The sequence below is a fragment of the Brachyistius frenatus genome, unplaced genomic scaffold (genome assembly GCF_029030835.1).
Source record: "Brachyistius frenatus isolate BFR_SWC_R1_liver_20210118 unplaced genomic scaffold, ASM2903083v1 Contig_17, whole genome shotgun sequence".
Lineage (NCBI taxonomy): Eukaryota > Metazoa > Chordata > Actinopteri > Embiotocidae > Brachyistius > Brachyistius frenatus.
In genome coordinates this window covers 527,129-540,660 of record NW_027210616.1, presented here as the reverse complement: position 1 = coordinate 540,660, position 13,532 = coordinate 527,129, and the positions used below count along the sequence as shown (strand labels likewise).

Sequence of the window (13,532 nt, the reverse complement as noted above, 5' to 3'; positions counted from 1 at the left end):
ACCCACTTCACGGTACTGGGGCCTGGAGACACGAACGACGTACGCAAAGATCAGCTCTGGACCTTTTCAGGAGAGTCTTCTTCTAAAACAACCTGCAGCGAAAACCTGTGACATCAGTCAGCACACTGGACACTTTCATTATGGTCAGTGGTCAGAGGGGAGAGACTACTGTTCAGAGAAAGTGACTTTAGTCGGGAATGTGCTCTCATCATTTACCCTGTTTAAAAAAATAATAAAAAAAAAACTTTTCCATTTAGCACATTTGATCCACAACATCTTCCCCAAAGCACCAAGGAAAATCATAAGGACTCGTGTTTTCTCACTTGTAACTGCAAAAAGATGAGGCAAGTAGGCTTGAGGTATGCACAGCAAAATGTGGTTGTTAAAATGCTGGTAAATGAAAGGACATTTAAAAGCACTGGTTACATGCCTGAGAAACATCATGGAGGTACACAACACCCGAGAGAAAATCCCAGCTAAAGTCCCAGCAAACTAAGAAAAAGAGATGAAGTACAGTATATTTACTCGAGTACTGTATTTTACAGTAAGTTACATTTTCCATTTTATGCCACGTTATGGTTGTCTTTCTCATTTCAGAGGAAAAGAAGATTTAACTCCATTTAATTTAATTGACAGATACGTTTACTGGTTACCTTGCAGGTAAATATTACATGCAACTCATACAGTCAATAAATACATTTCAAGTGTTACACACTTGAACTATAGAAAATATAGTATTGAAAATAGTGCTTTAATACTCAGTAAATACTCAGTAAAATAACAACCTGTGTTGCTTTACATTACTTTAGACCAGAAATTTGTGTAAACCAGAATTTCACAATTTGAAATAACACCACAAGAGTGTCCGGAGGTGCAAGAGAAGTGCAAGGCCAACTCATCTATACAAGGTCTGTGGAGTCATAGATCAATTTTTCTTGTCAATGTGCATAATCAAAGGGTGCAAAGCAGAAATGTGTGCTAAATCAGCAGGTTTTTCCACCAGAACTGTAAAGTCAGGAGTGCTCTCTAGTGGAGAGAAACAAACATTACTGCAGGACTTACCACAGAGTCATTGTCCAGGACGACATGTAGTCTCGCCACCTGATCCAAGAAAACAACATAAAGACCTTAAAAACTTGGGTTCATGTGCACTTTATTTTATTACAGTACAGTACTGCAGTCATGTAAAGCATTGCAAGAAGCTACAGTGGTACGAGAGGAGCATTAGAGAATATATTATCATGACAAAAGTGTTTGATAGAAATAACTTAAGATGCTCTTACTTACTGCATTATTACTGTGTTATTCCTAAAGAACAATGTAACTACTTAAAAAAAAAAAAAGGAGAACAAAGACATAAAAATATATTAAAACATTATAATTGTTTTAGGGGGGGGGGGCATTTAAGAAACACAACACTCAGTAAAAAATAAATAAAAACAAAACAAGATGCAAACAATAAGTCTTCATCGTCTTCAGCCGTTTCTGACACAAACATGAATGTTGCTTTTTTGCTCATCATACAGCAATGTTAATGCAGAGACAAATCATTTTTATTGTTCATATTGCAAAGCAGCATTTTATGTGTTGCTATTTCCTTCTTTTTTGTTCTTAAATTCTATTAAAAAAATATGTAATTAACTCAAGTTAGCCTTTGTGAAACTGTTTGAGGTAAAACAGTTGGAAGTTCGTGTATCAAAATGTCATTTTTTTGCTGTAAATTTGAAAGGTTACTTGAGCTAACGCCATACTTAGTCCCTGAGCAGCACATTAAATGGTTTTCTATAGCCTGTGTTTTATTTTATGCACATGTGAAAGCAGTGGCTTTAAATTGACAACAGCTGACTATTCTAACTTATTCTAGTAAGCATGGATAAAATAATCACTTGCATCTGCTTTGACAGAAGCTTTTTCTCACAGTGCGTTGTTCTTATTTTCTGTTTGTGCCAAATTGGGATCGTAACCAGCATGCATGTTGGGTAATATCGTGTCTACATCAACAGGGCAGTATTAGCAGTGAGAAGACCTGGATGATTGTGAGATCCGATTTTGTGGGGTATTTGTTTGACTGTAAAAAAAAAACCTCTAGAATTGTGACTTCCATCCATAAATAATAACTCAGTGGAAACAACATTCTAGAGGCTCATACATCGTGTGCAATACACCAAACGCACGGCAGTTCTGTCGTCACTTGTGTCTCGAGCGCACTTGAAGCAGCGTTGGCGTCTGCTCGATGATCCGCAGTAACAGATTATCAATGTAGTCCTCCAGGTCCCTGACCTGCGCCTTGACCTTTTTCAGATCCGCCTCGCACTTCTCCAGCTGCGCCCCCTGCCGCTCCGAGGCCACCTGCTGCTTCTGCATGTCCATCTCCTGCTGCAGCAGCAGGGAGATCAGCTCCATGTTGGTCAGGTGCTGGTACTGGGCCGAGGTGTCCACCGTCACCTCCTACCGGAGGAGGACACAGGGACAGTACAGGTTTATGGTGTCGCGTGAAACTGGCCTGTGAACGTAGCAATTGTAGGATTGGTTTGATTGCCTTTGGACAGAATCAAGCCAATGGTTTCCCTCTGTTTGCGTTTTTGCTGGCAAGCTAAGCTTTCAGGCGGTAGCTTCAATCACAAGAAAGGTGGCAATCTTCTCCTTATCAAACTTTGAGCAATAGAATATATAAACACAAACTATTCTTTCTAATGAAAAATTCAAATGAATGATGACGTGTTGGAAAATGAAGGGGACACATTAAATTGCAAGTGGTAAAAAAAGAATTGAGTCGCAGGAAACAATGAAGTCATTCCAACAGTTGCTGTCCGGTCCAGCACTGCATCTATTAACACTACGTGCACTGCTGGTGGTAATAAATGCTCATGGAAGCATTAAACAGTCTGTGACTCTAATGGCTTCCTGTGATTTAATGACACGTTAACAACCTGATTCTTCTGCCGTTTGACTCGCGCAGCGTTGTGGATATCATTTGAAAGATGACTTTATGAATATTTTCTAATACTGTCTGATAAGTTTTAATAAATATAGGATGTGATCGTGTGGATGCTGTGCTCTTCTTGATTAAAAAACAAAAAATGAAATTCTGAAGCACATCCGTGATCTTAGTTGCAGTTTTAAATAGATTCACTTCATCAGCTGAAGAAATATAACAGAGAGAGTCATAGGTAAGAAGGTAATTTCAAACTCGTGTTCATTTTCAGGTGACCCTGAAGGTGCCAGGACCTGGAAACTCTTATCTGGGCCAGAGAATTATGTCACACTTGAGAGCAGTAATGGGATCAGTATTTCTCTCCACAGTGTTGGAGGCAGCCTCACTTTAACAGGGAGCTGTGAAGAAGCAGCTGCAAACTTTCACGTTATTTTTGTTCTGGTGGACTCGTCCTATGCTGGTCTGAATTATTATTTAACCAGTGTGGAGTTCCTCCCTTCAATTAACTGGATTATTGTAGGCGTAAAGAATAAACTATCATTTTACAACAGGCTATAAAAGGTTTGTGTTTGTGTATGTAATGTTATGAAGGTGTAACGATGTTTTTTTTTTTGTCACAGTACCGGACTCTTCTCTGGTTCAGCTGCGGCCTGATGGGTGGTGCGTCCGGGGTGGATGGTCGATTTGAGCTTCTCCAGAACCGAACGACCCTCCTTCTTCTCCGTTTGGCTGGAAGTTAACGGCTTCACTGGATGAGATCTGCAAAATAAAGAGGTCAGAACGAACGCGTTTCAACACGGATCTACTGTCTGTTCACCATAAGTACATACTGTAACTGCTTCTTAAACAATGACACGTTACTGAGTTTATTTTTTTGTTCAGCAGTTGGTTACCTGAACTACAGACTCTTTTTTTTGAAGAAGCTCAACATATCAAAGCAGATCCACAAATCTGACTCCGCACAAAATTAGTCTGGACCAGAGGTCTCCAACTCGTCCCTCACAAGCCACTAGCAGCCTGTTACCTGTTTCTGAGTAGCTCGCTGGAGGTTTGAACAATATGCCGGGTCTCCCATACATAGACGTACCTCGGCAGGCCGCACTGGTGTATTTGCCGGATTCATTTCAGCATTTTCTATTTATTTTGTAACCTGTCCAAGAGAACGACTCTATCAATGCGATCGATTAACGAGCGGACAATGTCTACTCGCTCTCCTCTGCCTGTCTCTTGGACACTTTCATTTTGTCACAGTAGCTCTCAGAGGAAGAAAGGTTGGAGACGCCTAGTCTAGACCGTCTAAAACCTCTGTCTTTAAACACATCGATTTGCAGCTGTTCTGATGAAGTTTCAGCATATTTGATCCTGCAACTGAGCCCGGGAGTATGGACATTTTGGCTTACATAAACAAATGTGATACAATACATATCTTAGATTTCTGGCATTTAATCATTTAATCCTTGATCCCAATGGGTTTCCTGACTGTCTTTAACTTATTATTTTATAAAGTGTAAAGGTGTATTTCTTGGGAGGACATGAATTTAAATCTAAAATAACACTTTCACTCTGACCATGGGTCTCGTGCTGTGAGAAATTGCATATTCTCGTAATATAATTAGCACTTATTTTTCCACTGAGTACATCTACATAGCCGCGTATAGACATACAGTGCAGTGTTCATTAGCAGGTGGTCAAAGTAGCAGCAAAACTATCTGAGTTTAGGCAGAACAACGAGTAAGAAAACAACAAAATTACAGCAGCCAACAAGAAACGGAAACATGAGATGAATAACATAAATGTGAAGCAAAGCCAAGAACAATGCAGCAGTTATCATCCAATCACTTTGGATGAAAAGGCAGAACTCAAACACACAAATGCATTCAACCTCAAACAAGCCCAGACAGCAAACTATCAGAGCAAACAAAATGAGAAAGAAAAAAAAAAAAATCCCATTTACATGTGTTGTAGTGTTTGTGCAAATCATGTCTGTTACTCCAGTTTAGCACAGCTTGTAAACACCTACACAAGTCATGTCCTAGTGTGAGGACTCTCACCTGCTCTCCTGATGGGGCAGGTTGCTAGCTGGCTGTGTCTCCTCAGGCAAAAGTGAGTGCCGTGCATCGACCAGGGGCTGGTCAGTGGTGAAGGTGGTAGAGTAGGAGGAGGTGTAGGGGGCCACAGCCAGCGTAGTGCTGGCTCCAGCACTCGGCCCCATGCTCGAGGGATGTATGGGGGGGCAACAGAGAGGGGTATCAGCTGACAGGGAGAGTGCAGAAGGGATGGAGGGAGAAGAGGGTTCAGGCTCTTGCAAAGATTGCCCAATCTTTGTCTTGGAAGGGGTTCTCGAGTTTGGTGCTACTTTTGCGTGGAGGTCTTCGAAACTGATCTCGGAGGGTTTTCCTGTGACACAGTTTTCTGTAAGACGTGACGTTGTGTCCTTTGAAGATATTTGCGATGTTGTATTAAACTCACGATGTGTTTGGTCGCTACCTTCTAGCAAATCTGTGTGTTTGTCTAATGCCTGTAAGGAATGAAGGGCAGATTTAGTGGGCTGATATGATGACGGTCCTTCACTGACTTCTGAAATGTTTTGAACGAGGCATAAAAACTGTTCGAACTCTCTGTCTCTGCTTTTGCTTTGGCTGTTCGGGCTGTCACTGCTGCTCTGTCGGGACACTCCTTTTGGTCTAAAACGTGCGCTAACCACGCCTGAAAATGACTCCGTCTGGTAAGGTTTGGCTAACATTGCTTGGCGATTGCCGTTATCATCAACGTCCTTCTGTGTCTTTTTCAAATTATCACCAACTCTTAATTTTCCTTCTGTGTATTCAGTTTCGGGTGAAGTAGATGTTTGATTGTGTGACGTCAAAGCAGTAATCTCTCGGCCGTTTACCCTGGAGTGACCGTGTGGCGCTACATTATTTAGTTCACATCGACAGTCTTGGCAATTGTTTTGGCAAACTGGAGACACTTTGCACAGTTTATTAGAGGACGCAGTTATTTCAAATGATGAGTTCATGTCAGGTATGTAGGTGTCCTTCAAAGTGAACATGTCCTCAGGTGTGGTCTCTTGTCTCCCGCCCAAACTGTTGATGCTTTTGAGGGTGTCGGCTATCTCCGACTGAGAAGAGCCATCAGAATCAATAAAACCAAAGTCTGAATTACTCACATTCATGTTCAGATCTCCAAAAGACACGTTATTGTTGAGGCATGTGGTTTCAGGTGGACTTGCCTCTACTGGATCCTCTACTGGTGTGAAAGAAATATCAGGTGCATTTACATCTGTCGTGGAGGGAGCAGTAGAGGACAGGTTCAAAAGGTCTGCTACAGATATCTCACTAGCAAGATACGCTTTAGGCCCTGAGTTCTTAGATGTGGTCTTATTTCCAGCAGTTTCCTCAGAGTTCAAGGACAAACGGTGACTGTTTACTTTGGGTTGTCCATAGTTTCCTCGACACACCCGTCCATACAAGTCTTGCTCAAACAACATCCCTCCCCAGCAATCAGCATCATCTTCCAACGGCTCATATTTAAACTTTTTGAGCTTATCTTCCAACGTAGATCCCGGACAGGTAACGTTTGTGTAAGGTTGGGAGTGTACGGTGAGGGAGTCAGAGGTCTCGCTGTTTGTGTGAGGGTCTGGAGATACACTGTTTCTTTTGCACTCTCCCTCTCTTCCTCGTTGTAGCGAAGCCACACCGGTCTGAGAGAGGAGGTAAGCCTCTTTATGGACAGCTAGCTCCTGACCTCTGTGCAGCCAGCCATCAGAATAAATCTCGTTCACCGAGGTTCTTAAAAGTCTCCTCGGGGGTAAAGGCGGAGGCTCCTCTTGGCATGTTTGCAGTTCTTGTGCATAATTAGCGGCGTTGTTATTAACTGGGGGATAACTACGCTTACGACATGAAGTTGGGCTGGTTCTCGGATGCTTTGGAGGAAGACTTTCTTTAGGCGAGTTGAGCCTGCTGGAGGCAAAGGCATCAAACGAGTCCTCCCATTCTCCTGCACTCTCTGACATGGAACGAGGAGCGGAGTGGTTAGGTGTGGCAGCTTTGGGTAGTAATGTAGGGAGTGATATCTGCCTAGCTACTGGCCTGGGGCGCTCCCGCCTAATGGAAACCATATTTGTAGCTCCAACTTCAGAAGCAATACCGGGTGTGCAGGGCTGGGAGGGCAGAGTGGTGTAATGAAAGGGGGATGAGCCAGGAGAGGAGCAAGGCGCAAGAGGTGGCGACCTCTGCAACTCTTCCGCCACAAGCTCCTCAAAAAAGGGGTTGCGCTGTATACGTGGGAGGAAAGGGTTGGAAGGGGAGATGGGGGTTGAGGAGGGAGAGGAAGAAGGGGTAAAGGGATTGGTGTAACTGCAGCCATCAGGTGAAACATGACCGGAGGGGGTGGCAGAGGGAGAGGAGCACTGAGGAGGTACAGGGGAGCGAGGAGGGAGGGGAGGGGGTACGTCTGAGCTGCTTTCTACCTTAGGAGAAACTTCCAGCCTGTGGAGGAAAATAGGGCACAATAGTCCTCTTAGTTAATGATGTGCCAGGTTACCAGATGGGGAACAGAAAAGACAACCAAAACACTGACACTCCTCAACAAAGTGGGACATTTTTGCTCATCTAACTTCAGTCTCAGAACATCAGTAGATATAAAATTAGCCAAATGATAGATTTATGGAAACAGTAACGTAAATTAAAAATAAAGCAAAGCACATTTGCAAAATAATCAAGCAAAAAAAAATTAAAATAACTGACGCATCGTAGCCATTCAAGCACCACCTGCATCGGCAGCCATTCTGTTGGGTGAGCTCATATCAACATGGAATGATTTTATTTCACATCATTATTTCAAAACCACTGTGACGTTATTGATAGAGAAACACACACTGGTAAAGAAAAGCAAGTAGAGGAAAAATGTAGTATGAGATGAGGATGGTTGTAAAATGGAGAAACTCAATCAATTCCATTTTCAGATGAGCAGGGATCAGAGCAAACACTGGACTCAGGACACCCAACTGAATGCAGGCCTCCCGTGTGCCTAAGTAGGAAGTACATTCATCAAAGACTGTGAGGCCCAGAGGCGAGCCTGCACATGATCGCCACTCACCTTGGCTTATTCTGGGAGTCACCAGAGCCAAACCAGCCCCTGAGCCTCCCCTCAGATGTAGAAGCAGCCTGGTTGAGGTCTGACTTCGCAGGGAGAGAATCACTCCGTCCTCCAGAGAATAACGTCTTTCTTAGCTTCCTCCCTTTGTCAGGTGAACTGGAAGCCGAGGAGACGATTGGCGTCGCCGCCTGCATGGTGCGACCGCCTACCTGAGCTTCCTGAATTGGGAGCGAGCAGGCCTGGGCTTGCTTTTCTTCCTCCTTTTCTTCTTTCTTCGTCTTGTCAAAGGACCAGCGTCGGCCCTCTGCAAAGGAACCTTTGTCCTCACTTCTTTTGGTGAGGTTCTGCAGGGAGCGCGAGAGCGGGGAGTATTTCTCCAGCAGGACCAGCTTGGACGGCAGCGCTCCGCAGCTCTTTGGAGTAGACAGCTCTGAGTCGTAGACGTGGCTTCCATTTATACACAAGGATGACTTGGACTGAGTCATGGTCTGACCCTTGAGAGACTCCACTGCGAGATTTCCTCGAGGGACGCCCGTTGTGATCTTGCTAGCTTCATCGCTAAAAGCTCGCTTGTGTGTGAGAACCTTTGTGGTGTGCTGGCTGGTGAGCACTGTTGGAAAGGAGGAAGAATTGGGTTATAGACATTTCAAAAAGATGAAATGTTCCAAATACACAGGTAAAGCTGAGAAAGTTATTGAATTTGTCTTCCTTGCTATCAATTTTCTAGCCAACATTTTGCCTTAAAGGAGTAACACTTGATTTTTTTTTTTTGTTTTTTTTTTTTGCCACTTAGGGCAGCAGAATAAGCTGTACACTATTATTATTTTGTGATGTGTTTCAGGCCAACTGATGTCCAAATAGTGACTCCTTTCCAGTGACATTAATTAATTTAGTGGTCATACAAAGTAATTTGATGCCTTGCTTATCAAAAAATATCCCTATCTTGGTCACAAATATTTTCTTACCAACATTATCAAAATATAAAAAGATGATTCATACTTTTTACCTCCAAAATCAAGTATCGCTCAGGTTTAATCCTGTTGTCAGTGTGAGTAGAGGAAATTATAACTGTCTGTTAATATCAGAATTTCTTTAACTAATCCTGTTACATGACATCTTGTGATCAGTTTAAGCTACGAGATAAAAGTCTGAACACGCTGATTAAATACCCGATAAATGCATGAAATAGCATCTCTGTTTTTACCTGAATTTGTATTCAAAGTGCGCTCATTTCTCAAGATGTTAGAGGAGGTGGTCTTGATTTGGGGCAAACACTCTAATTAACTCATTAAATCAAAAAAAAATTTAGTCTTTATGCATGTGAATAATATCAAAGCCTACCTTTTTTAGCTAAATCTGTCTCTCCATAGTGGGAGTCCACTCTGACTTTGCTAGTGTAGATGGGGGAGCTGGGAGGTTCTGACAGTAGATCCAGACTGGGTGGAGGGCCGAGGTTATCGCTGGCCATGGAAGACACGCTACTCTCTGAAGCCAGAGACGAGCAGGACCTGGTGTCGGACGATTTTCGCAGCCTTCCCTTGAAGAAGTCTTTCACCTTGTTCCTCTTCTCCTCTGCTACCTCCACTTCACGTGACTCCACCGGCCCTCCGCCCTCCTCTCTGAACGGCTGCCCCAGGGATGCTGACAGGGCAGCGTAGCGGCCTGGGACAATGGCTGAGGAAGACTCCACGTCCCCCTTCTTCCTCCCCGTGACGCGGTCCTTGAGCTTGCCAAGCGCAGAGCGAGGTTTGTCCTTTATGGTGAGGTCGAACATGCTGGCTGTCATGTTGTTGCGGGTGAACTGGACTGTTACCTGGAGTTCACCACGTTCCTTCTCTTTCCTTCCCGCCTTCGAGTTGAGCTTGAACCATCTGCAGAAACAGAAGAAAAGGGAGTGTCAGCATCACAAAGTGACAAGTCAAATCTTATATAAATACAGCACATTAGCAGGACATGTTAGGTGTAAGGATTTCTGCTTCAAGCTCAAATCAGAACTTGTGTTATGTGACCATTCACTGTGACAAAAAGAGCAACAACAAAATACAAGGATTCTCTTTTGGCAAAGCTTTCAAATATGACATAATCTGGAAATATTGCTCGGGGGATTGTACTCAGAATCTGACTGACAAACTGTTTTATAAACCCCAGAGCAGGAAATCACAACCCAAATTCCTGGAGGTCCACCCACCTACACCTGTTTATGTGCTGAAAAAGGATGACACATGGACAGTACGAGGTGTTGACCAATGAAATTATCCCTCTATTCCTGCCTCCGACGTCCTCTGAGTGAACCACAGAAAATGTTAGAGCCAAAACTAACAGCAGGAATTCAGTGCGAGTTTCACTGAGCGTGGAGAGAGAGGAGAGAGGGTGGAGAAGCCACAATCAAAGCCAGATGTGTTGTATTGTTTTCCTCCACTCTGCTCCTATGTTTCACATACTGTAACACTGGTGAGTCCAGTTAGGTCACATGTGGCACGACTCAGCTCTTGAACAAAAAATTATCACTAAGCTTAAATACAATGTCTTATTCTGCTCATGTGGTTTAATTAAATTAAATTTACAATAATGAATTTGAGAACATAGAGGACTTTTATTAATTAAAAAAAAATAATAAAAAAAAAAAATAGCCTATAATCAAACTAGGAACACCGTCTCATGGTTGTACACCTCCATCAACCAGTCAAGTTGCAGTTTACATCCATATCTGTCCAGACTCATATAAGATATGTAGCGCAGACTTTGAGGGAATCCGTATGGGTTCACATGCTTGGCAAATAAAGTTGATTGACAGTTGGTAGATGCTTCAAATAACAAAGATGCAAAGAAACTAGAGGTGGAGCTTAAATCTGACAGCACAGAAGATCTGTACAATCATCACAGTTTCAAGGTGGACACCCAAGATCAGTTTTTATAGAAGATAGTACAGTGAAGTCAACCTTTGAACTTTTGAATCTAAAATGTCATCACCTCACCATTTGATCCTATTAGACATTTGTGTGAAATTTTGTCATAATTAGCAAGTGAGTTCTTGAGTTTTGGACACACACTTATTTTGAGGTCCGAGTGACCTTTGACCTTAGACAAAAAATAAAATCTAATCAGTTCATCCTCGAGTCCAAGTGAAGGTTTGTGTGACATTTCAAGAAATTCCCTCAAAGCATTCCTGAGGTATCGCATTCACAAGATTAGGTGAGGTCAAAGTGACCCTGCCCCCGGCGATCGCTGGCACGGAGGCATACAATAACACAACGCACACTATAAACTGCACCTTCAAAAATGTTCCCGAAGTCAAAAAAGTGGAAAGTGGAGAAAATGGATGGCTAGATGGATGGATATTGCCATAAAAGCCGAGATAGAAGGCATTTGTTTCTAAGAAAAAAGAGCAGTAATGGTGTTTTGATTGAGCTGGTGGGTCAGCCAGAGTTAAGACTCTGCAAAAAGCATTACAACACAACAACATTGGGCCTCTTCAGAACCTGACAGCCACTAATCTGATGCAGAGCTCCAATAAATAGATGCTGACACTATCTACCGCCTCTCATAACCTTCTGCCGCTGTTGGCTCCAGACTATCATTACTTTTCCAGAAACACTGGTTCTTTAGCTCAGCCAGACAGTTTCAGTTATAATTACATTTAAGACATGTGTTTCATTTTGAGGAATTCTGCCCTCCCATGACCAACTTTTTTTTCATGGTTTTCCATCTTCAAATTAAATCTCATGACCCACCTGCCACTCATATCACATGTTGTCCTATTTTTATAACAGTATGTGGAGTGTGAGAATGGGTTTCTGTCTCAGACGCCCAGATTAAAATAATATGGGAAGCCATTTACGGTTTTATTTCTGGACATTTGTGGCCTGAAAAAGGACACAATGTCCTATAAGTTACACAAAATGTACTCTCATTTGATTTTATCTCAAACTTTACAAGCTATAATGGGAAATTGTGCACAGTCTGTCTGGCTTTAATTGCTCCACATTGGAAACTGCATCTCATCTTGTTGATTTGCAGTGCATTGTGGGAACTGCAGCTGGAGTACCCTGGTGAAGGATGTCTGTCCAGAGGGCTACAATTTAATGAGTCTGTGTGGGTCCGAGCTTTGGCAGCTTTCTCAGCTGTAAATCATCCTGCAAAAAAACACATGTGACTCCACTGGCTGACCTCTCCGCTCAGCTGCTGCATGTTGGGTTGTAAATGATGCGCATCAATGAATATTCAGTGGAGGGTGAGGTGGAAACTGTCCTCCAAATACTGAATGAGGGAAGAGCTGCGTGAAAAGTTGCCTTGTCAATGTACTGTAAAGTTTACTACGATTTCACACGGGCATTGTCTGACCTACGCACATGACACATCACTTGTATCTCCTCTGTGCGCAGTAAACTGACATGGTGTGTCATGCACGCTGCGTTAAAATTGAAATCCCAACCTACTCGTCTCTTGGACACACTCCGTTCTGAAATATCCTATCAAGAGGAATGATGGTTTGACCGAGGAACACGTCCAGTCCGATGAGCACCCGGTGCATGACGGTGAGGACCAGGTCCCCGCTCCCGGTGGGGTAGGCGCTCCGGCCGCCGTCCTCCAGGATACCGGGGAGCAGCTCGAAGCTGCAATCCTCGTTCCACACTGGCACCTCCGCCTTCTCCACCAGCCCGGTGGTGTACTTCTCCTTCCCCACCTGGATGATGGTGTAGAGGTAGCGGCTGCCGTGCTTGCCCTTGGTTCGCAGTCCCCTTGCGCGGAGGACGGTGACATTCACATGAGTGGGTACCCATCGCTGATCATCGTCCAGATCGATCAGTGACATCATCTTGCACCGCTACAGAGGGGCACCTATGTGTCCGTAAATAGTCCTGGTTTAACTTAGTGGCGTGTCTTCTCAGTTCATTGGGAGATCATCCCTACCCCCCCCCCCCTTTTGCGTTGCGCCAGAGTTTCCGTGCTGCGCAAAAAAAAAGAAAAAAGAAAAAGAAAAATACCTCTGCAGAATATCTCCAAAGTCCACCGAGTCTCTGAGGGTTTACCCGAGGTCAGTTTCCCGACAGCTGGCTCGCACCGTGCTCAACTTCAAGCTCCGCATGCTATTCAAATTCAAACAATGTATATCACGTTAGTGGGAGCTGCGTGGTGAAATCATCCCAAATCCACGCTGCGTTCATGTCGCATCAGTTCGTTTACTGTCCAGAATCTGCTCATTGTGTTGACGGCCCGCCCTCCTCCACTACAGCAGGCCCGCATACACACAGAGAGAGAGAGATGCCGCAGAATTAAAGAGAAACACCCAACCAAAAGCGTTTGTCAGATCCACCGCTGCTCTGTCCTCCGCTGTGCTTGTCAGACGCAGCCAAGAAGACAATGAGCAGCAAATTAGTCTTTGTTTGAACAGCGGGAAATGTGCTCAGTGAAGTTCCTGGGCGGATCCGGCTCTGACAGCGAAATATCTTCCAGTTCATCCTGTCAGTTCTTTAATTCCGATCATTATTTCCAACCAAAC

At 43.7% G+C, this 13,532-nt stretch overlaps 1 protein-coding gene across 1 annotated transcript; it reads right to left on the bottom strand.

The window, feature by feature from the left end:
* Positions 1–1,136: 1,136 nt before the first annotated feature.
* Positions 1,137–13,532, bottom strand: rab11fip5b (RAB11 family interacting protein 5b (class I)). The gene is made up of 6 exons (XM_069694199.1): positions 12,469–13,532; positions 9,374–9,903; positions 8,033–8,642; positions 4,987–7,422; positions 3,559–3,694; positions 1,137–2,448 (listed from the first exon to the last, which is right to left on the bottom strand). The coding sequence occupies exons 1-6, from the start codon at positions 12,846–12,848 to the stop codon at positions 2,188–2,190; spliced, it is 4,353 nt and encodes a 1,450-aa protein (XP_069550300.1). The 5' UTR covers positions 12,849–13,532; the 3' UTR covers positions 1,137–2,187.